The sequence below is a fragment of the Myotis lucifugus genome, unplaced genomic scaffold (assembly GCF_000147115.1).
Source record: "Myotis lucifugus unplaced genomic scaffold, Myoluc2.0 scaffold_51, whole genome shotgun sequence".
Taxonomy (NCBI): Eukaryota; Metazoa; Chordata; class Mammalia; order Chiroptera; family Vespertilionidae; genus Myotis; species Myotis lucifugus.
In genome coordinates, this window is record NW_005871099.1 from 2,128,952 (window position 1) to 2,152,294 (window position 23,343).

Genomic DNA, 23,343 nt, shown 5'->3' on the forward strand with positions numbered 1-23,343 from the left:
TGAAAAATCTAGCTAAGTTTGAAATAGGGAATGAAAAGTTTTCATCTGTCTCTTACTGTCAGCCCTCTATGCATATGAAAATATATTTATTATTTTCTAAGTTAATATAATGAGTTCCAGACTGTGCAGGATGTCATAATGGAAACAGGATTATACAAGATAATAAGGAGGATTTTTTTACTCTAAATGAGCTTTACCTACACCCCCTGTGTCATACTTTTGATCTTAACTGTGTTTCATTTACCACATTGAAGGAGGTTACATAAAGGGTAAAATAATAGAAACTTAATCAGGAAACAGGATTTCTTATTGTTGCATTTTATTATCGACTCTTGCCATATCTTTACTCTGATTCTTAAAAATATTGAAAGATGTGTCATTTTAAAATAAGAACAATTGAAACCACATGGCGTCAGAATTGCGCATCTGTCCTCTGAGCCATCCCAACCATTTCACACCAACTGATCTTCAGAACAAACCTGTGGATTATTTGGGAGTTATTGGCAGGGAATATAAAATTCCTGAACTCTACCTTTTGTAAAATACTAGATAAATATTGGTTGGTAAATTTAATTTTAAAGATAAAAAACAAATACGGAGAGGCAAAATCTTGTTTTCAAAGGCCTAGTTGAATAACTTTACTGATGGAAAGTATTATAATATGAACTGATCAGAGCCTAGAGTTTTACAGTGAAAATCATTTCTTAGAGAGAGTTATCATGGCATCTAAAAATGTATAGTTATACTGCACATATGACAGATTTTGTTGTTGTCATGCTATTTTCTGGTAGACAAATATCTGCATGTGGCTTATATAATCCATACCAAAGTAATGTCTATTTTGATAAGCACTTGGGTTCTGAAACTTTACATCCTTGACATTTCTGCCATCCACAATCAATTTGAAAAAGACTCCCAACTTGGCAATAAATTTGTCTCTTGAATTTCCAAATAAGTAAATACATTGAAAAGTTGAGTTGATTTCTCCAACATTTCTCATTTCATTTCTTCCTCCCTGAACAGATAAGCACCATGGCCACAGCCTTGAAGAAAGAATCATCTACGGGGTAGAAAACAGCAGCACGTTCCTGGAATGCAGCCCAAAGTCACAGCGAGCTCTGGTCTATTGGCAGTTCCAGAGGCGAAATGAAGAGCGAAAAGAAGAGGTATAGCAATGAAACCGAGTGGATATTGAGAGGGGGAGTGCTGTGCATCTTTATCCTTTTCTTCACTCAATAATAGCTCATTCATTAAATAAGTACTCATTGAAGGCTGATTATATTGCAGGCTTTGTGCTAGGAGTTGGAGAAACAAATGTAAGTTTTGTCTCAAAAGCCATTTGTGGATATATTTTAGAATCTTCTTTCTTCTTTCTGTAGTTATCTACAAAGCAGTTATGTATATTTGTTGCCGTGGTCGGTAAACTGCAGCTCGCGAGCCACATGCAGCCCTTTGGCCCCTTGAGTGTGGCTCTTCCTAAGCCTTAGGAGTACCCTAATTAAGTTAATAAAATGTACCTACCTATATAGTTTAAGTTTAAAAAATTTGGCTCTGTTGATATTTGGCTCTGTTGACTAATGAGTTTGCCGATCACTGGGAAAAAACAAATCCCCCTAGTAATTTTAATTTTTGTTCAATTAATTCTGCTATCTAAATATGTGTGTGTGTGTGTGTGTGTGTGTGTGTGTGTGTGTTTTCTTCATTAACTTCCACCTCCAATGGGAAATGCAGGTTTGGGAAAGGGAGTAGTAGATTTATAATGAAGTATGTAAGGTCCCAGTATGAACTCTCATATGAACTTGGCATATAGCATCAGACAGAGCTTCCTCCTCAATGGATACATTTATTCCTCTGTAAAAACAAAGAATTGTGCATAGAAAATATCAGTGAGAACTCTGAGCTTTCTACGAGCATTAAATAAGGGTAACCAGACTATGCAGGTTATTTTTAAATGTATTATGTGCAGACAATTTTATAAACATAATCTGAATACAAAGGCAAAAATTATCCCATTATCTTTTTTGACATCTGAAGCAGTCTTTAAGTATGCAATCACATCACACAAATGTCAAGGTTGGTTTTGTTTGTTATTGTTAGACATCTCTGGTAGAAATTGTATTCAAAATAAAAGTGAGATTAAATAAGTTCAAGAGCATATCTGCATGGTTATGTCACATCTGAGACTTAGGAAATGGAATAAATAATTATTAAGCTTGTAATCCTACACTTTTTCTACTTGCTCCATTGCTAATTTTTGTGTTTTATTTTTTTCAAATCTTACTAAATGCTCATTCTAATGCTGCATTGTTTTCTACTATCATGGTTCTGCATTTCCAATTCCAATAGTTAACGTTAACTTTCTCCTATATTTATATGCCTTCTTTCAAATGTACAAAATAAAGTATATATTTGTACTTCCCTCCCGTTACCTTGAGTATTTTAAATTATTGCAATGAGAAAGTTTATTAAAACCATAGGGAGCCAGTGTTTTACAATGCATCTTAAAAAACAATTGACAAATTTATAACTCTTTTTTCTGATAGGAAAGTGGTAGCGTATCTCTTAAGCTAGAAACTTTAAGTGTTACAATGTGCCTCAACACGTAATCTAAATTTTTACAGAGATAGAGTTTCAGAAATTACATTTCTTTTACATACATATATATGTTACTGCCTTTTTGTTCCTTCTGCTAGATTAGAGTGGACGATCATATCATCAGGACAGAACAAGGCCTTCTCCTGCGTAGTCTACAGCGGAGGAATTCAGGCAACTACCTGTGTCATGCCGTGGAACACGGATTCATGCAAACTCTTCTTAAAGTGACCCTGGAAGTCATTGACACAGAGCATCTGGAAGAACTTCTTCATAAAGATGATCATGGAGATGGCCCTAAGACCAAAGAAATGTCCAACAGCATGACACCCAGCCAGAAGGTCTGGTACAGAGACTTCATGCAGCTCATCAACCACCCCAACCTGAACACAATGGATGAGTTCTGTGAACAAGTTTGGAAAAGGGACCGAAAACAACGTCGCCAAAGGCCAGGACACGCCCAAGGGAACAGTAACAAATGGAAGCATTTACAGGAAAATAAGAAAGGTAGAAACAGGAGGACCCACGAATTTGAGAGGGCACCCAGAAGTGTCTGAGTTTCATTACCTCTAGAAACCTCAAACCAGTAGAAACTTGCTTAAGACAGTAACTGGAAAAAATGCAATATACATGAACTTTTTTCATGGCATTATGTGGATGTTTACAACGGTGGGAAATGCAACTGAGTTCCACCAATTATAAATTAAGTCCATGAGTAACTTTCCTAACAGGCTTTCTTCCTAATGCCAACACGTAATAGAGGTCAGGTGAACACAGATGTTCCCTGTATAAGTCTTAACGTTGTCTATGGGATTTCACTGTACAGGTTTTGCTTTCTTTGCCTGAGAAATAAAAATGTCATTTGCCATATTGCCATCTAAAGAAGAAAAATTGCATCAGCAAAGCCATTTTATTTAACTAAAACTTTAAAATAAACTGCATGGATTTACTAAGCTGATGAATATTCCAAAACGTGGTTGGATTCATGGATATTTCTGTCTACCAGCACTCCCATTTATATGTACTGGAGGAGTAAAATGATACTGAATGAAATGGTCTGTGGAAATATGAAAAACATAAACCATCCATCATCCAGAAGAAAAATGGAATACACTGATCTACTACTGATGTCTTCTTTCAGCTTTGATCTAAAGATGTATTTTATTAAAACTATAATTTAAATGTACCATGACAAATATGCAGTAAAATTTAGCTCTTTCCTAAGCTAGAGTAGGTTTTTGTCTTACAATTATTGTGCTATATAGTTTTTGCTTTAAAAATACCAATTCTGTGCTGCTTTCTTTTTCAAAATTTTGTTTTCTGTTCTGCAAGAAGTATAGCCAATAATACTGTTTTAGAAATATATACACATCATTAGAAGTTAATTCCTAAAACCTGGATAAATTATGTTTTATTTTTCTGGGATTTCAAACAAATAACACGTCTCCTTCTTTAAGTATTATCTAAATTAATCTTAACCTGCATAATGTTCTTGGAAAAACAGAGCATTTAATCCCCCCAAAAAGGGAAGAAAAAAATGCATTTTGTTGTATCTAATGAATAAATGAGGGGAAAAGGAGCTGCATATTTCTTAAAATTAATAAGCATTATCTTAATATAATATTAATAGAAAATGTCTCTTAATTCTGAGCTTGAATCCCTGCATGATATTTGAGACATAAGAACTCTCTCTCTCTCATGATTCCATTAGGAATTACACCTGTGCCACCTAATATTTTTTTAAAAGAGAAATCAGTAATATTAAGAACACTATCTTAAAAGCAAATTTCTTAACTCTGTTTACGTCTGTATCAACTGCCTCTTATTTCTCATTAATACAGTTATGTCTAAAGAACATTAATTCTTTTCATGTCAGTGGGAGTGACTTTTATACAAACTGTTTTTCCAGGACACAATCCACACTTAAAACATGTAAAACTCTTTGTCTCTTGCAACAACTTATAAAATAAGGTAATGATTATTAACTAAGCACTTGCCTGCTTTATTGTCCTAAGATGATTCCTTGCGAGTCATTGACTTCAAGGCACATAGAACCATGAGCATTACAGTAATTTCTTTTGCACTGCATTCCCCTTGCCAGAAATCCCTCTGTAGGCCCTTCAACATGCACAAAAATGCAAAAGAAGCATCCTATTGCTACTTAATGAAAGCAGCACTGAAATTCTAACTCTGCCTTGGGATTCTAATGAACTCAGCTTTAACTTCTCACCTCCGACTACAGTGAATTTTCTAAAATTTCTCTATCAGCTGAAAGTTTTCACAGATTGAAGCTCATGTTACAGTTTTAATGATTATGTTGAATAAACAATTTGTTGACACTTGTTTCAAATGAAAGCCTAAAAATATTCAACAATTTTAGGCTCCATTGATGAATACAGTATTACTTTTAGAAGTACATCCTCTGATGCTATCTGAATTTTAAATTATTTGAAGAACACACTCATATATATAGAAAAAAAAGTGTAAAAGGTAAATCAAAGAACAAAGAGTATTCCACAAATAGGTCATTCTTTTATTTTTGTATAGTATCTTAACTGTACTAAAATTCGGTGTTGCATTTCACTCTATATTTGCAACTGAAACAAATTTATTCTCAATAACAAAAGTATCTTATTTCTTATTAGTCTTCAAAAATAAAAGATTTGAAGGGCTAGAGATAATAATTTCAGGATGTCTTCCAATATCTAAATGTATTTTGTTTAGCATTGTGAAATACCCATGGAAAGAAAGTCTAGACTTCAAAAGAAATAAAAACTAACAAATCTACTGGCATGTCTTTATAAACCATCAGGTCTAAGTTTTCAAAGAAAATTATGGCTATAACTTGCAGGTAAATAACTCTTATTACAGTTACAGTCTTCTGCCAATGTGTACTGACAGGGGACAGGTTGCACGAAAAATAATGTCCCATTCAATTTAGCTCGATAGACTGATATATGCATGGATCATCAGAGTTGAAAACAAGTTAAGAGACTCCTGTGTCCTTAAGCAAATTATGATGGCAGTCTTAAGGTAGGCAAAGTGTACATTGCAGCAGAGAATTATGGCCCAGTTGAAATGAAATGTAAAATGTAAATGCATGTAAATGCACATTTAATAGTACTTTTTATGTATTACTTAGTGATTTTCAATGGTATGTGCTTAATATTTTTGCTACCTACACATTAGGCAAAGAGATGTAAATAATTTTGAAAAGAAGACGAGTGTACAATGCAACATTGTAGAGGTACTCTATTTCAGTGTGTTCAACATCCCCCGAAAATGCCAGAATTCCCACCTGGGTGACAAGGTGGTTTAAGTGCTATTTAAGGGCAGGAGGTGTGTGCCCACTCAGTAAGCATGTTTTTTTCCAGGTAGTACACATGTTCCATATCTGTATTTATCATTGCATTTCAGATGGGAACTACAAAACTGGAAAGAAAATGTAATGAAACTGCTGCTGTAAATTATTCCTTTCGGCATGTATTCAGTTGCTAAATACACATTTCTTCAAAACATTTGAATTCAGATGTCTTTACTATCCCCTCCAGCATATGATGTCAAGGAACATAAAGTTTAGGAAATGTGGAGACCCAGTCAGGTGGCTACATAATCAGCTCTCAGATTTCCGCATTGTGGTCATCTGCGAACTGGATTCTATACTTATGGTGATGATGTGAAATGTTATGGCCTTTAAATTAAATATTGTTATTTTTATGTCATGCCTAAAGAGAAAATATGGGGATGAAACTCTACAAGGTGTCATTATCATAATCATTTTGGTTTTATTCAGGACCTACAATGATGTCTGCAAATTTGTTATTGAAATCGATGATCCTGAAGGTTATAAGCGAGAATTAACATGGAGTGAATAGCATAATATTTTGAAATCTTTGTTTTATGAATTCACTTTTTACACACAATTTGATTTCACTTTAATGGAAATCTTGCAAGTTTCATGGCTTAGTGAGTCATAAGGTGTTAAATATAACTGGCCTAATGCCAAAGACAGCCATCCTTTCTATTTTAACTTTGTAGTAATTATTTTAAAAAATCAATGTTTATATTTACAAAATAACATGTTTCCATGAAGAAGAAAACATTCTCTTTCAAAAAGTCTGCAAAATCATATTATTTTATTTATAACAATTTTCTTATACTTAAAGAAACATACATTTGTTGAGTTAATATATTAAGAGGAGCTATAAATGAAAGAGAAAGAAGCCACAGAAATCATGCCTCATATCATATGACCATTTTTACAGTCAACCTGACCAAGAAAAGAGCTTGATTTTCATTTCAAACATGCAAGCACACACAGGCAGAAAAGAAATAATATGCAAACTATACATTGAAATATAAGACAGATTTGTCCAGATGAATAGAAGAAGGGAGATCTGAATAGACAAAATAAGGAGGATGGAGAAGAGGCATGAAAAGTGCTTTCATCCTGGGAACAAATATTCCAAACGGATGGAGCATGCGGTTCATCAAGAAAAGTAAAACGCCCCACTATTATGAGTCAAATGGTGCATTTTTTCTTTTTTTCCTGGAGTTGGGTTTAGTGCCCTCTATTTGTATCACGCATTCTCACCTGGCACATGTTGTCATGCACTCTACTTCCTTCCACCCCTACCCACTTTGCTTTCTTTCCTACCTTACCCCGTAATGCTGACCTCTTTTATGTCGACTCAGCTGATGTCCTCACTAGACAGTGTGCCCGCAACCACCTTCAAACTTAATCTTTATGCCATGATCTCCTCTCTAGGTCAACTGACCACGCTTCAGCTGGACTTGGGGATTTCACGGAGGAGTGGCTGGGAGAAGACAGCTTCATCAGGTTGACCCCTCTGTGCTCTAACAATTCCACAGATAATTTCTCCTACAGTTCACTTTCCTTCAGCATTACCTCACTCATCTAGTATTAGAATACTCAGCCAGAGGTTCCCACCATCACCTTGCTAATTTGCAAATAGTTTCTTTGGTTTAAAAAGACTTCATCAAATATATTAAAATATGAAACTTGTATTTGTTCATGGTTAACCCTAGATGGAGTATTTCAGGGCTAAACAATGATGCAAGTGAGTTTAGCATATATAGCTGACAAGCTAAGACTTATTTTTACACACACGCAAAAAACAAGTTTTTAAAAAGTGAGGAGGCCTTAGCCACATCTTGAATTTGTCAACTCCACATCACCATTATATTAAACTGTCAAAGTTTTCTCATATAACAAGAGAATGTATTTTATTTCTTTTAATGTAAACATTATACTTGTAGACACACTGTTTATTTATACAGTGCCTACGTACAAGTTTTTATAAATGTACTCAAATCATCACAACTTGGGTAGTTTTAAAGTCTCAACTTTCATCCTTACTTTGTACATTTTGCTGAAACATTATACCTCAAGTAAATACATTTTTAAAAATCCATGTCTTTTGTGTAGCCCAGTTTATAATGTTTTAACCCTTTTTTTATATAAATACATTTATAGAAGCTTAAGCATTTTTAGTCAAAGTTGTGTGTCTAAACACAGCTTTTCTACTTTAGGATTTTTTGTTAATATGCCTCAATTTTTAGGAGGTTTGCATCTTTGAATTTAAAAGACAGTTTTATTAATCTTTAAATATTTTTCATGCAGTGTTTTAAATTGCTGATAAACAAATTAACATTGGTCTCAATATACCATTCAATAAATTCTATTTGAATTTAAATACTGAATTAAAATGGTACATCTGTGTTCAAATGTGCATTATTGGCATTTACCAATTTCAGAAACATTATTCATTTTCTTCTTGCATTACTTTTGACCCTCGTGGTATGTTTGTTGAAAATAGTTACATTTTATTTGGTTTGGGAAGAAGGTTAAATTATTACCTAATGAATATTATACTACATAAAAAGTAAAATCTGGTATCCATATGGAAAAGTGTACTATCAAAGAGTATGTTGAATTCTTACAATTATTAAATATATTCACTCAGAAAAGTTTGAGTAAATATTCATCCCAATATTATTACATTTTTATCAAAACAATAGTCTAGTCATTAATATTAGAAACTTGTCACTATTAAGGTTTCTCCTTTAACTTTTTAAACCCTCTAAAATTAAAAAAAAAAACACAATAAATACCCTAAATTTAAAAATCCCTAATCTTTCAAAAAGTAACATATCCTGTTACCCTAAATGGAGATTGGAATATAATCTGAAATTTTTTCCATACTGATCTCTTTCTAAGCTCCTCTTTATCATTAGACAGTGTTTACTAAAATTATGTAATATCAGGTAGCTCTATATTTAACATTGAGAAGTAATATTTTAACTTGTTTACAAGAAATGTTTATGTTTTTATAAAATTATCTGATTAACATCAGTATATTAAATCTAACAATAGAAACTTTAATATATATTGCATTGTATTATATATGTGTGTGTGTGTGTGTGTGTGTGTGTGTGTGTGTGTATGCCCAGTGATCGAATGGTGGAACAACCAAGATGAGCGGCTGACCAAAATGAGCAGCACTCCCACAGTGAGCTGATCCCTGCAGGCAATGCACCCCACCAGTGCATGAATCCATGCACCGGGCCTCTAGTTTAATATAATAGTAAATAAAATCAATAGAAGCAGAAGTGTAATAAAGCTTTACTAAAGCTTCTGTTTGATGAAAGTATATTAAATTTTTTATATCACTTCATGATGCTCAAGGTATGTCCATGACCTCATTTGACCTCCTTATATGAAGCAGAACAGTTTCATTATCCCAGCTCTGCAGGAGAGAAATACCATAAATGGCTTATCTAGATTTAATATTTAGCAAGTTTTAAGCATCAGATTAAAATCTTTGTATTTGATCCAATTAGAACAGAACCTGTTTTCAACATGTTGCATCATATAGTGAAAGTAAGTAATATATAAAACTTTTAATAAATTACCAATGCAATAAGCATTATTTTAGTTTAATCATCTGAAAACAATGTATATTTAGAAAAGCAATTGTTAACTTGGGCACTTGGTTATATATGATATTATAAGATATTAATTAATATGAAATGTTGGTCAAGTGTTCAGTTATAAAACACTCAAAGCGATGTCTATAATTTACCTCTTACAACAAAAAACATAATCAAAGAAAAAGTACTGATTTCGTTATGCATCTTTCTTAAGTTGAATTCAGGCCAAAAAACAATATTTTAATTGATACAAATGAGGTTTCTTCACATATTTGATTATATAACCAAAATAAAAACTTTTTGAATTATATATGTATTTATAAAGCCTGTTTTTTATTTTAATTTGATTTTGTTATGTTCAATTTATAATTTGAAATGAATTATTTTGTGAAGCAAACTTCAAAATGGTATTTTGATAAAAGTATACAGCTATATCAACTTTATAAATACTTTTGATTAAATTGCTACTTCCTAGTATATGTTATATTTTTTATTTACTTGGTACATATATCTAGATGTACTAATTTAAGAATATCAAGTTAAAGGAGTATATAAGAAAATTTCAAAAATTCTAAATTGTAACAATGACAATTATTTCAGTCATATTATTCATTTGAGCACTTTTCTACATGCCTTTTCCCATAAAAATTCTCCAGATAAATTCTATGGGACACCCAGTTAAAGATAAAGAACTTAGAGTTTATCTTTTATCCTCTCATAAAACTCCATTCAATTAGGATACCAACACATTTATCATAATTTCTAATTAGGTCAACTTTTAATTTCTAATTTTAAGGGCTACTGTCTACCATCATCACCCCAAAGGATGTATTCTAAAAGTGAGTTAGCCAGTTTTTCTGTACTAGGTACTCACTTGTACTTGGTTTTCCAAGTTAGCATTTTCAAGCTTGGAGATGTGTGTGGAAAGAAAACACATATCTATACATTATTTCATAAACTATATTCCAAAAAATGACGTAATTATTTTCATATAAGCTCAAATAAACTAGATTACATTAAGTAGAGTTTCATATATAAAAATGGTGAGACATAGTCTAAACAATTGCTGATGAAGAACTGTCAAAAACAGAATTAAGTTGAAAAACATAGAGTATAGAAGAAATTATATTTCTTGTAATAAGATATAATTTACAAGAAGAAAATGTAAGAGCAGGCATTTTTCATAGTCTGTAAGGAACACATGAAAAAAAGCACTTTCATAATTCACACCTAAAAAGATAATAATTTATGCAAGATCACTCCTTTAAAAAGTAGAGATGAAAAGAGACATGCCACCAAAAATCCCTGCCAAGCTAAGGATAAACATAAGAAATAAACCATATGTGTTGTGGGAGGCAAATCCACAAAGAAACTCTTAGGCAAAAAATAAGACCAAACTATGACATGCTCCAGATGTTCACTAATATGAAGGTCTCAGCAAAATCTGACAAACTTCAAGGTCTGGCAGGAAAGGATAAAAGTTCCAAAAGTGTGAACACTGATAGGCTTCAATTACTTGGTAATTCTTTTAAAATAATTGCTTTTGTTTGAAGTTTTGTCATCTTTCAGCTTTAACTTTCTTGGATATTGATGAAAAGCAGCATAAAGACATGAAATAACAATGTAGGCTTTGAGGTAGGATTATTCCATTCATAGGAACTTTAAGAGACCATTTGAGCTGGTCCCCAGGAAAGACTACTGTATATATTAGATAAGCTGGTAGGTGGAAAAAGAATGATTGTACAAAAGTATTTTATACTGTCTATAACTTTTTAAAAAAGCATTAATGTCAAAACTTAATGGGCCGTATATATATTCATGGTAGCACTAAAGATAATTTTCAGAGAATATTGAGCTAGGCTTTCTTTTATGTCTTCAGTCTAGATATCACTCCTTTTTTTAGTTTTTATTTGTAATTGATTTTAAAGAGACAGATAAAGGAGGAAAGAGTGATATCAATTTGTTATTCCAATTTTTTATGTATTCATTGCTCGTTACTTGCATGTGCCCTGACCAGGGATCAAACCCACAATCTTGGTGTAATGGAACAACGCTCTAACCAACTGAACTACCCTGCCAGGGCCTAGGTCTCCTCTTTGGATATCTTTTTACGCTCTGTGTTTCTCTGTGCTTCTGGTCAGCCCTGCTATGTTTCAATGTCTTGCACTGAATACAATGCAGCCTGCCTCCTACATTCAACTTTCACTTATTGGCCTCATAATGACAGAACATATTTAACAGAATACTAAGGGGTTAGAAGAGAGTGCTCAAAATAAATTTTAAAAGCATAAGGAGCAGAAAAATCTCAAAAGCTTTGAGAGTAAGAAGAAAGAGAAAGTGCATTGATCTTCAAAGAAGTAAAAGCGTAAAGGAACACTGCCTTCATCTCTTTTATTAACAGTGTAGATGAGTGGGTTCCAGTTTACTTCCTCTTTTTTCTCTTCTGGAGATCCCACTGAGGTGCTATTGATCTTGTCTACTTTCGTCAACCATCTACTAAGTCCAGGCTCCCAGACACATCTGGACCAAGTGTGGACTACAGACGTCACCTGAGAGCTTATGAGAAATACAGATACCTAAGACCCACCCCAGACTTTCTGAGTCAGAACTGATGCAGAATTGGCGGAATCCTCAGACTTTTGCATGCCTTAATGTTCCAGCAGCAGTGTACTAAGTGATTCATTCCTACAGATTTGCATCTCATTCTCTTTCAGAGGCACAAATTTAGATCATTCGTACTGCATTTCATGGCTGATTTTGTAAGACCTCACTGGCTCAACAGCTCCTGTCTGAGTCCTAGGAAGGCCAACCTGCCTCCAGGGTCTGTAGGAACTAGGGGGCAGAGGTCAAATACTAAACTGTCTGTCGGGACCCTGGTATATCAGGTTAAATTTACTTAGACTATTGCTGAAGAGTAATTATTACATATTTTAAAAATGATTGTCATCAAAATTACAGAAAGTTGTGTTTTAAATAATATTTACCCAACAATGATTCAGGCAGAATTGGAAGTGGGAGAATCCCTCTTAGAAGATATGTCTGCTATTCAGCTTTTAAAAGTGAGGCTTCCTGTGCTTGTCTAGGTTGTTATTATTGTTGTCTTAGATAAAATAAAGAATATGAAAACCTCAACTTTATAGTTTCATCTAGATTTTATTTTTATTGATTTCAGAGAGGAAGGGAGAGGGAGAGATAGGAACATCAATGATGAGAAAGAATCATTGATCAGCTGCCTCCTGCAAATCCTACACTGGGGATCCGAGCTTCCAACCCGGGTATGTGCCCCGACCTGGAATCGAACCATGACTTCGTGGTTCATAGCTCAATACTAAACCTCTGAACCATGCCAGCCAGGCCAAAAAGCCTCTTATAATTAAATATTCAATTTAGCAAAAACAATAATCAAAGCCTATTTCCTTTAAAAATGGTGCCATTAAATCACAATACTTAAAAACACAACAAACATTAAAAGCATACACATGTGTACATGCCATATATTCCTAAGATTTATTTTTCACTTCATCCCTGGGTGGTCTTATTATTGTTTTTTACACTACAACCAACTGATCCCAAGTTCAGGGTTATTGAAAAGCATCATAAATAAAATCCATGTGTGCATGGCTTAAGTACCAGATGATATTTACAAAGGTTTCAGTAACTTTGCCATTTTGCTACTAGCAAAAATAGTAGATATCTACTATTCGTTGTACAACCACAAATGTTTTTGTAATGTTAAATTCACCTTGAACTTTTCCCTCAAGTATGACTGTGAAGGAATGAAATTATTTATGTCGCACTCACTGTTGCATGTCAAAGCAACAAATGCTATCTGTTTAATGCAGCTCATGAACTTCATGTTAGACTATTCGTTGTTACAGGTATATACACTCTTACCAACCAGAATACCTGTTCTTAAGAAAAGAAAAAAAGACTCTATGCTATTGTTTCAATGAAAATAGTTTATTGATTAGCAGCAGCATGTGGGCCTATTAAAAATCATGTCCATAAAACCATTTACAACTGATGCACCGGATGTTTTATGTCAATGAGATTTCAGAAAGCTGGGACTAAATTAAAGCTCAAGGGAGTTTCCAGCCATGGAGTTTGAAAGTGCACTTTTCACTTAAGCGATCTGTAAATCATTTTAAAATACTGCTGATTTGCTAATGTGTAACATAGACTCCTACATTTTTGTTGGGGAAAAAGAATAAATTGGAAGCCAGGGGAATGGGAGTTTGGGGGCAATTTGAGGTCCAAGAATGTTTCCAAAGCAGATATGATACACTAATTGAGCAGCTTTAAGGACAAAATAAAGTCACTACCAAAGAGGTGGGAGTTTACTGTCCCTGAGCTGTAAAACATACGCATTTAATTTTGTACATTGAATATCAGCTTCTTGATGTGACTTAACACATTTTTACATTTTTAACATAATAGGGTAAACCATATATGAAATCTCATATAGCACCCACATCTATGTCATTAGCCAAAACCCAATGCTAAAAAAATTTAAATCCAAATCTCCATTGATAGCAAATAATCACCCCAGTTCAGGTCTCATTGGCAAATGTGTGGCTCTGAGATACATTTCTGACAGTTCCCTGAAGACCAATGAGCCTCAAGAGCTGTTTTCTTGGCAAGGTACAGTGAGGGAGCCATACTCCTTCACTGGTCAGTTCCTGTGCTGACCAGATAGAGTCGTGGCCAGTAGCTTACATCTAATGACTATTACGTTAAGTGGTGAAAGCTTTAATTCGTCAGAAGGGCTTGAAAATTGTTCAAAAGAAAGAACAACGTTTTCCAGAGGGCTCTTCATCCTTTCCACTTTGGGGTTAAAAACAAGGACAGTAGCAGAGAGCAGAGCAGGAGGATTCTGACCACTTCCAGAGCGGACAGGTGTCTCCCCAAGCCAAAGCGAAAGAGCTACCTGTGGTTGAAAGGTCGGAGCAGAAACCGGATGTGACATTAGAAAGGAAAGTGGGAAAGAAGGTGGAAGGGTGACTAACTTTACCTTCCTTCCTTTGAGAAATCTGAACTTTCCAGTGACGCTGGAAGAAAAGTAATTTTAGAGTTTGGGTTCATCTGAAAAGGGACATGATTAAGGGATGTTTTCAGGGAGTTGCTTATTTAGGGGTGTGTATGTGTGTGTGTGTGTGTGTGTGTGTATTCAAAAATATCCAAACTAACTAATAGATCTCTCTCTATTCAAAATTTAAAGCAGGTAACTTGTAGAATCTTTATTTTTTTAAAGCTACAATTATTTGATGGGAATATACACCATTTACATCTCAAGCACCTATTTACCTTCCTCATATTTACCTTCCTCATCTTTGCATTCCCTAGACCAGTGGTCGGCAAACTCATTAGTCAACAGAGCCAAATATCAACAGTACAACGATTGAAATTTCTTTTGAGAGCCAAATTTTTTAAACTTAAACTATATAGGTAGGTACATTGTTATTAACTTAATTAGGGTACTCCTAAGCTGGCCTTTGCTAAAAACGTCCTCAGTCTGATTGAGGTACGTTCGCTGAGGTCAACCCCTTCCAACTCTCCCATCCACACTGGTCTTGTTTACTTGTTTCGTCTATCTCCTTTCCAAAAACCGACTTCTGCGCATGGGCCACGAAGTTTCAATGGCACTGTCCGTGCGCTCCCGCACGTGGCATTTTGTGGAAGAGCCACACTCAAGGGGCCAAAGAGCCGCATGTGGCTCGCGAGCCGCAGTTTGCCGACAGCTGCCCTATACCATCAATCAATAGAATAGATTATATCACCTCCTTCACTAGGAATATGCACTTCAGTGGGAACAAAGGCAACAGCTCCACCTTTACCACCAAATTCACAGGCAACTCATTTGGAAAAATACAATGTGACATGGCACTCCACGGCTATATGCTCCTCCAAGTTCTGTCTAGTATCCAACCCACCTTCAGTCCCTGCTGCTCTTCTACATCCAACCCGACTCCAAGCCTCTACTGCTCCATACTAATATCTGCACTTGTCCCAAGCTGGCTGGCACTATTACTGACTTACATAGAGCCCAGCCCAGGTGATTCTAATAGATCCAGAGCCAGACACCTGTTCTAGGAAACTGCAACCATCCCTGGTGCCACTCAATGGTGCCATCTCAATTCTTCCACTCTCCTGGTCTTAATACTCCTAACATATTCTAGTTCCCGGTATGATCCATGTAACTGAACAATAGAAGCAGTAAGTATACACAGATTTTTTTTTGTTTCTTAATAATCTTTCTTAGGAGTCTTAATTTAAACCCTGATTTCAGACTTGCAGGAGGCAACTGATCGATCAATGATTCTCTCTCATCATTAATGTTTCTGTTTCTCTCTCCCTCTCCCTTCCTCTCAGAAATCAATTCAATTTTTTTAAAAAAAAGAAATATATTTTATGGAAGAATTTACACTGGGAAGACCAGAAGACATTGATGTATCTCATTTATTCACTCAAAAATTATTTATCAAGTCCTTACTCTGTACTGGACACAAGAGAGATAAACCTGACTTCTAGGAAGTTACAACCTATAATTAAGAGTTGATACTGAAATATGTAAGAGGAAATAATGAACATATTAACAGAACAAGATGTATATGTATCATGGCAATTCATAGATCACATACCTCTAAACAAATCTCAAAAGCAATTCTGGGATAGCTTCCTTTTCTCAGGAGATCCAGCACTCCTAGCCCCATGATACAGACAAATGGACACATAGTGGGAGGCTTTGATGCTAGAGTTCATGTCTCCTTATAGTGGAGTAATTTTCTTACTAAATATCACTATATCTAGGATGTATAAAGTTAACATAAGTATTTATCCATGGTAATTAAAATATTTATACAAATTCGGTCACATAAAATGTTTTTGTGTAAATATTTTTGATATTCCTGCTTTTCCATTTGCCTGCTAGTAGCTTCTATGACTTCATACCTATTAATCCCTCCTTAATAATTGTTTTGTTTTTATGTAGAAAGATCCCAAAAGTTTAGATTACTCATTTCCTTCACATAACTGTAATGTTATGCACAATTTATATTTAGCTAAGTGTGTTCACTTTTTAAAATATACTTCAGGAAGACTTCTATCTTAAGAATGGGTTTGTACTGGGGGAAAGCATCAACAGGCTGTCAACATCTCAAGTACAGACTTCTCAGTATATGAGTATCTAGGGGTTTTGCAAAGGCTATTTTCACATCATAAAATGTCTCAGTCTGAATTTCTTGGCAACTTTTCCTCTTGACATTTTATGTTTCAATTTGAAGACATCTCCATGTGACATTATCTTGAAGAATGTAACATTACAAGAGTCCAGATGAGTCTAGAAACTACAAAAGCTCCATGAATTTAACCAACCTGCACCTGCCATCTTCCCTGGAGATCCACTCTATATGAATTCCTTACACAAAGTAAAAACCTTTTACAGATCTGACCGCAGTAATTCCCAAGTGTTATGGAGTTGCAAAATCCTTTCATTGTTTGACTTTTTACCTTCCACCTCCAGGACTTTGGAAAATTTTAAATTTTAATTAACCTAATCTTATTGGGAAAAAAACATGAAAAAATAAATTAATGAGCATAAAAATAGATTGTAAAGTAACTATTACCTCTTCTTTTTAGATCAGGTTTGCATTCCTGGGAAAAGAATTGCTTCTACATATGATATCTTTTTTATATCTTTCTTTTATACCTCTGATTTATATATAATTACTCCAAGAGAACACATTTCATTCATTCATTCGTTCTTTCTTTCATTTGTTCATACATTCATTCATTAAATGTTTAATGATCACTGTTGTATGTCAAGAATGGTTCTAAGGTGCTGACTATTTAGTGATGAAAAAACACAAAGTTCCTGCACTAAAGGCTTTTACATTTCAGTGTGTGAAGCAATCAACCATTAAACAAGTATTATCTAATAACTCACAATTTTATTTAGCACTAAGCAGAGTGCTTTGTACCTAGTATGAATTTAATCACTGTTTGCTAAATGAAAGATGTAGCCTGGCTTTGCTCTCTACTAGCAAGCTACTTATCGTCTTTGCTAAATGAGAACAACAATAGATATCTACAGGGTTTCTGTTAAGATTTAAATACATAATATATTCACTATGTAATTCACAGTGCCTTGCATGTAGTAAATGGTGGAAAGTGTCAGTTTACTTCAGCCCAATATTATGGACAACTCATTGTAAGTGTTATGGAGAATGAGGCAATGAGTCAGTGGTGTTCCAGTAGGTGGTTAGATACAGCTGAGTGGGGTTGGCTGCACCTGAATGCATCATGAAGGGTGAAATAAAGACATGTTTTCATTTTTTACCTTCAAAGATGGTACCTGACAACTTAGAATTGAAAACAAAGGAAATAAAGGAGTAAAAAGAAGTTTCAGCTAATGATTTGGATCAGCCTGAAAAGTAATGATAGCTTTGTAAAATGGAAACTACGTCAGTATTGGTGTGAAGGCTAAAATGGTTAACCAGACAGTCCCACAGCTGTGGCTGAAATTATCCTTTCCCATGTGGCTTTAATATATAAACTAAAGTGGTGAAAGTACTCAGAATGGCAGATGTACCAAGTGGGTGTATATAATACATTACAAGTGCTAAAACAGATAGTTATATTATTTGAAAGTTCCACTAATTTTGCTGTATCTCTTCCCCTTTACCATTACTAATAATTAAATTTTGATTATAACATATACCTTAATTCATTAATTCAACAACTATTGAGAGCATCTAATGTTAGCATATGAGTGTGCTTTAAACTGGAATACCACACAGAAATCCTTTAATCTGAGATAAACTCCTCCCAAAGTTATCATAATATAAATTCTCAGCGGACTGACCCTTATAATTTTTCTACTTAAATTAATGCCTGTTGTCCAACCATATAAGAGCTTTCACTTGCAAATGTTGTGCCATAACATAGAATCAAGTGGAAACCATTTAATGGACAACTGGTCCCACTTGGTTTGAATCTCAACATCTGTCCTTCTTCAAATTAAAAGCCTACAGGAGGGAAAATTGACACATTGTAAATCTATGATAGTGTCAGTTGGTAGAACTTAACCAATGCTATTTGAGGTTGTAATGACATGAATAGAGACAAAGTGTTTGACATGTGTAGATCCCGAATACGAATTGAGTTCATTTACTAAATTCACCTATTTTTATTAAAAGTTAAGTAGGTGCCATAAATCACAAAATTATAATGCTTCATTGCTGGAGAACCAAAATAAACAAGTGAATAAGTATTCTTGCAAATACTGAATAATTAAACCTGCACCCAAAGTATTTCTTTAGCCTCCATGACCTTACTTGTTAGAAGCCACATTATGAGAAAATAGGCTTTTCTTTCTCCACCTCCTCATAAGCTATAGAGAATAAAATCTTGTTGGATAGGAGAAAGAAAGTAATATAAAATCCAATGAATAAATGAAACAGATTAACATGGAGAAATGTGGACAATCTGTTTATTCAGGTACATTTTCTTAACAGCTCTTTTCTGACTCTATCTTTGAAATCCCAGTCGAGTTGAATATTATATTTTCTTATTTGGATCGATTCCCCCCAATTTTTTTCATTGAGAAGGCTAATATTATATGAATTCTTCAAATGACTGTGGTTTCAAATGAGTGATATATTTGCAAAAGAACTTTAATTCCTCTACTTTTGAAATGAGAACACTATTACTCTTAATTACATTTATTATGGCACCTAATATTTTAAAACTGAGGTGTAACTTTAAAAACAGTAAAATCTAACTTTGAAAAAAGGCTTCCCCATTAGGATACAACAAAATTATGTTTTATATATGCTAAATTTCTCTCTAAAGTTTTTAAAGCCTGTGTCATTTAAAAAACATTGAGTTTCTTTTTTTAAAAATATATTTTATTGATTTTTTACAGAGACGAAGGGAGAGCGATAGAGAGTTAGAAACATCAATCAGCTGCCTCCTGCTCACCCCCTAACTGGGGATGTGCCCGCAACCAAGGTACATGCCCTTGACCAGAATTGAACCTGGGACCCTTGAGTCCGCAGGCCGACGCTCTATCCACTGAGCCAAACCGGTTAGGGCAAAACATTGAGTGTCTTATTCACTGTTAACCCAACCCTGAAAATTAGCCAGCTATACATCTGCAGTTAGCTACATAATAAAAATATTTACTATTGAAATATTTGGTCAAGCTGAACCTGGAATTAAATGATCTAAGTTAATATTTCAAACCACCTCTCAGTTTGGTCAGTACTTTCTAATTAAGTTAATATTTTTATTACAGTGATCACATTTATAAGTACATTAAGTGCACAAAGAAAACAGGAAAACATAGGAATATTAAAATATTTGTTCAATAGAGGCATAAAATTATCTTAATAGTATTGTGGGCTATCAAATACAAATTTTAGAAAGGTATATAAAATGTCACAATAACACAGCAATCTACAATGATGTTATGTGGAATAATTTCCATTTTTCTGACAGTTACCAGCTACTGAATACCCCAAATTATCTAATAGATAGAAAAGGAAAATTCACATTAACACCTTCATATAGATAAATTATAACACTCTTTTAAAATATAGTTTTCTTCTCAAAAAAAGATAGAAGCATGAGACATCTATGCCATGCATGAGAAAACACAAACAGGATTCTCCAATAAGATCTAGCTAAAGAAAACCCATTTTAGCTCAATCTAATTGGGATTCTTTACTCGAGCTATTTTGGGCCAAGTGTATATGAAGAAGAGCAGTAATGGGATGGTTTCTAAAATCAAATATAGTAACCCCAGGCAGGAACGATATAATTAAGTTGTTGAGGAAATGCACCTGTTACATAGATTAGTCTCCAGCAAGACAATGGCAACAGGCAGGTCAGTCGGCCACTAAGCTAAGATAAAGTGACATATTTTAAACAAAGATTTCACACAGCTCACAGGACGAAGAGGCAGAGTCGATGTCAGATTGTACAAAGAATGGAAAACCAACAGAAAGGCCTCACTAGGTGCTCAGATAACATGACCATAGGCAACCAAGGGATTCGAACTATGAAGTCTTAAGTAAAGCACCACTACCCTCCGATCATCCCAGTGAGAGTCCCTGAACTCAGACAAAGAACACAGAGGAAACTGAGAATGAACACAAACCAAAAAAGCAATGACAAATATCAAATATTGATCCTTCAAAGGCATCGGTTACATCATTTCTTCTTAATCCTCAGAAAAACTTTCTAAATATGTTTCTACTCCAGCAGGCATTGTATTCTATATCAGCTAAATCCTCTGTGTTTTTATCTGACTGGCATCTTAACCAAATGGTGAGCTTCTTGAGAGAAAATAAATCATATCCTATGTATCTTTATATCTGCAGCTTCCAGTTTAGTTTTAATCACATACCAGTAGTAGTAAGTTCTCAATAGATAATCAGTTAATTTGTAGTTAAAGCATTACTAGAAATATGTTAAATCTCCCTAACAAGTAGTGCCATCTTTGAGTATGAATGAGAAATTTGTGTGTAATATATAGTATATATATTAGTAAAAAATATATATAACTTGATACCATGCCATTGCATTGGACAAAAAGGCATACTGAAGTCACACTATAGTCTCTTTTGTTCACATTACAGCATAGAACTACAAGAAAGTGTGTGTATAGTTAATTGCATAAATGTAGAGCTATTATCAGAAATGGGAAGGAAAGTTTCAGAAGGTCAGAACTGAACTATTCCTGAAAAACTGAAAGGAGACAAACTTTGATCAAGTAGAATTTTAGCTTAACAGACTTTTGGAAGAGTATGATTTTAAAAAAAAATTGCTAGGAGCAAAGCCACAGAAATCCCATGGTGGATGCCTGGAGTGGGAGGGTCCTGGAGCAATTGTAGTCGGACTAATTGGGGTGCCACAAAGAGAACGTCTATCTGTAGCCCACACACATTCCCTGCCCCTCTGCCATCCCACACACCACTTCCCTCTCCACCAAGACAAGCTATATTATTAGTGTTTGTCTCAAGATATACTTCCAGCATTGGAGACAAAAGACAATGCTCTAGACAGCTGGCATGCGAGAGAAAAATGGGAGCCAAAAGACCCAGAACAAAAGAGCAGAAACCCTTCTATTTAAGACTAATCTTGCCCTTCTATCAGAACCACTGAAAACTTTGAGCAGTTAAAGGGCCAGCTGTAGTCTGAGCGCTCTCCCCTCAGACAGATGTCCTAAGCTAAAAGGCCAACACCTGGAAGAGAGGCTGACTACAAACAGGAACACTTTGGGATCACAAGACACCTTAGGAGAGCCAGCCTCAGGGGAGAAAATGGATCAGATACAGTAGTGATTATCAACCATTGCTGCATTAGCATCACTTTAAAAAGTGCTGAGACCTCAATAAATGAGTTTGGTATTATGATGTATTTGGTACGGTCCTACCTGGGAGTCAGGATTCTTAAAAGTTCCTCATACGATATGAATGTGCAGCCAAGGATGAAACCTTTTGTGAATAGGTATTGATAAGAAGAATTTAAAACACATGCAGGGTGTATCCAAAAACAAAACAAAACTGTATATACACTTTAACAGCTGATAGCTCAATTTTGAACATGAAATGTATTTTAATAAACACTGCCTTTGTAATTATTCAAAGTAAGTGTATACATTTTTGGGATACCCTTGATACACCCTCAAAGAGTTAGAGAGATCGCATTTGTGATATTCAAAGATGCTTTTAGGAGTTGTGATATTATCTGTATCCCCTGCTAGCTTTCATCTGTTACCACTGACTGTTATTGGAAGTGAGAGAGGTTTAAATAAAGAGAAGTTGTGTTGAGTTAGGGATAACCAAGGGATATTCTAAAGATTAACCAAACAAAGGCCACATAAAGAAAAAATTATCTTCTTGTATTCAACAAAGTACAATATCTAGTTGTACGTGCTCAGAAACTTTATCTGCCAGATCAGTTTAGTCATGTGCCTCAGATCAGTCATATGCCAGCACTGTTTGAGGGTTTCAGCTATGACTGGAAGCAGCATTTCATTCATTTATTAAAAATAAAAAAGGATTTACTGAAATGATATTATATGTCAGTACAGCACATAAACATACAGACAATGTTTCTTATTTCAGGGAGCTGACATTCTAGTGGTAGATGGGATGAAAAAGATAATAAAGAAATCAATACATAAATCATGAAATATATCAAACAGTGAATATAGTGGACTTAACAATGTCCCTCAAAAATCCATCTAGCCCAGCTGGTATGGCTCAGTGGTTGATGTTGACCTATGAACCAGAGGTCACGGTTCAATTCCTGGTCAGGACACATGCCCGGTTGCAAGCTCAATCCCCAGTAGGGGGTGTGCAGGAGGCAGCCAATCAATGATTCCCTCTCATCATTAATGTTTCTATTTCTCTCTCCCTCTCCCTTTCTCTTGAAATCAATTTTTTTAATCCATGTGACCTTATTTGGAAATAGGGTTTTATGCGATCATACTGGATTGAGGTGGGTTCTCAATCAAGCTACTAGTGACCAGTGTCCATGTAGGAATGAGAGGACACAGGAAGACACACGGGGGAAAGGCATGGAAGACAGAGGAGGCTGAGACTAGAGAGATGCTTTCACAAGGCTAGGAATACTGGGAGCCACAAGAAGCTGGAAGGGGAAAGACAGGATTCTCCCCTAGAGCCTGTGTAGGGGGCATAGTTCTCCAGCACCTTGGTTTCAGACTTCCAGAGTCTGGTCTCCAGAACAGAACACCTAGTTTGGGGCAATTTGTTATGATAGGCCTAGGAA

At 34.8% G+C, this 23,343-nt stretch overlaps 1 protein-coding gene across 4 annotated transcripts in view; it reads left to right on the plus strand.

Annotated features, from left to right (window-relative positions):
• The window catches only part of SEMA3A (semaphorin 3A), a 236,266-nt gene that overhangs the window by 185,998 nt on the left and 26,925 nt on the right, over window positions 1-23,343 (plus strand). For 2 of the 4 annotated variants that reach the window (XM_023753775.1, XM_023753774.1), the window contains 2 exons: window positions 1,024-1,166; window positions 2,694-6,090. In XM_023753775.1, the coding sequence (XP_023609543.1) occupies window positions 1,024-1,166; window positions 2,694-3,149 (599 nt within the window). In that variant the 3' untranslated portion in view covers window positions 3,150-6,090. Of the gene's footprint in view, window positions 1-1,023; window positions 1,167-2,693; window positions 6,091-11,995; window positions 12,112-23,343 lie in introns of those variants that run through there. The other 2 variants (XM_023753777.1, XM_023753776.1) reach the window with 2 other exon arrangements.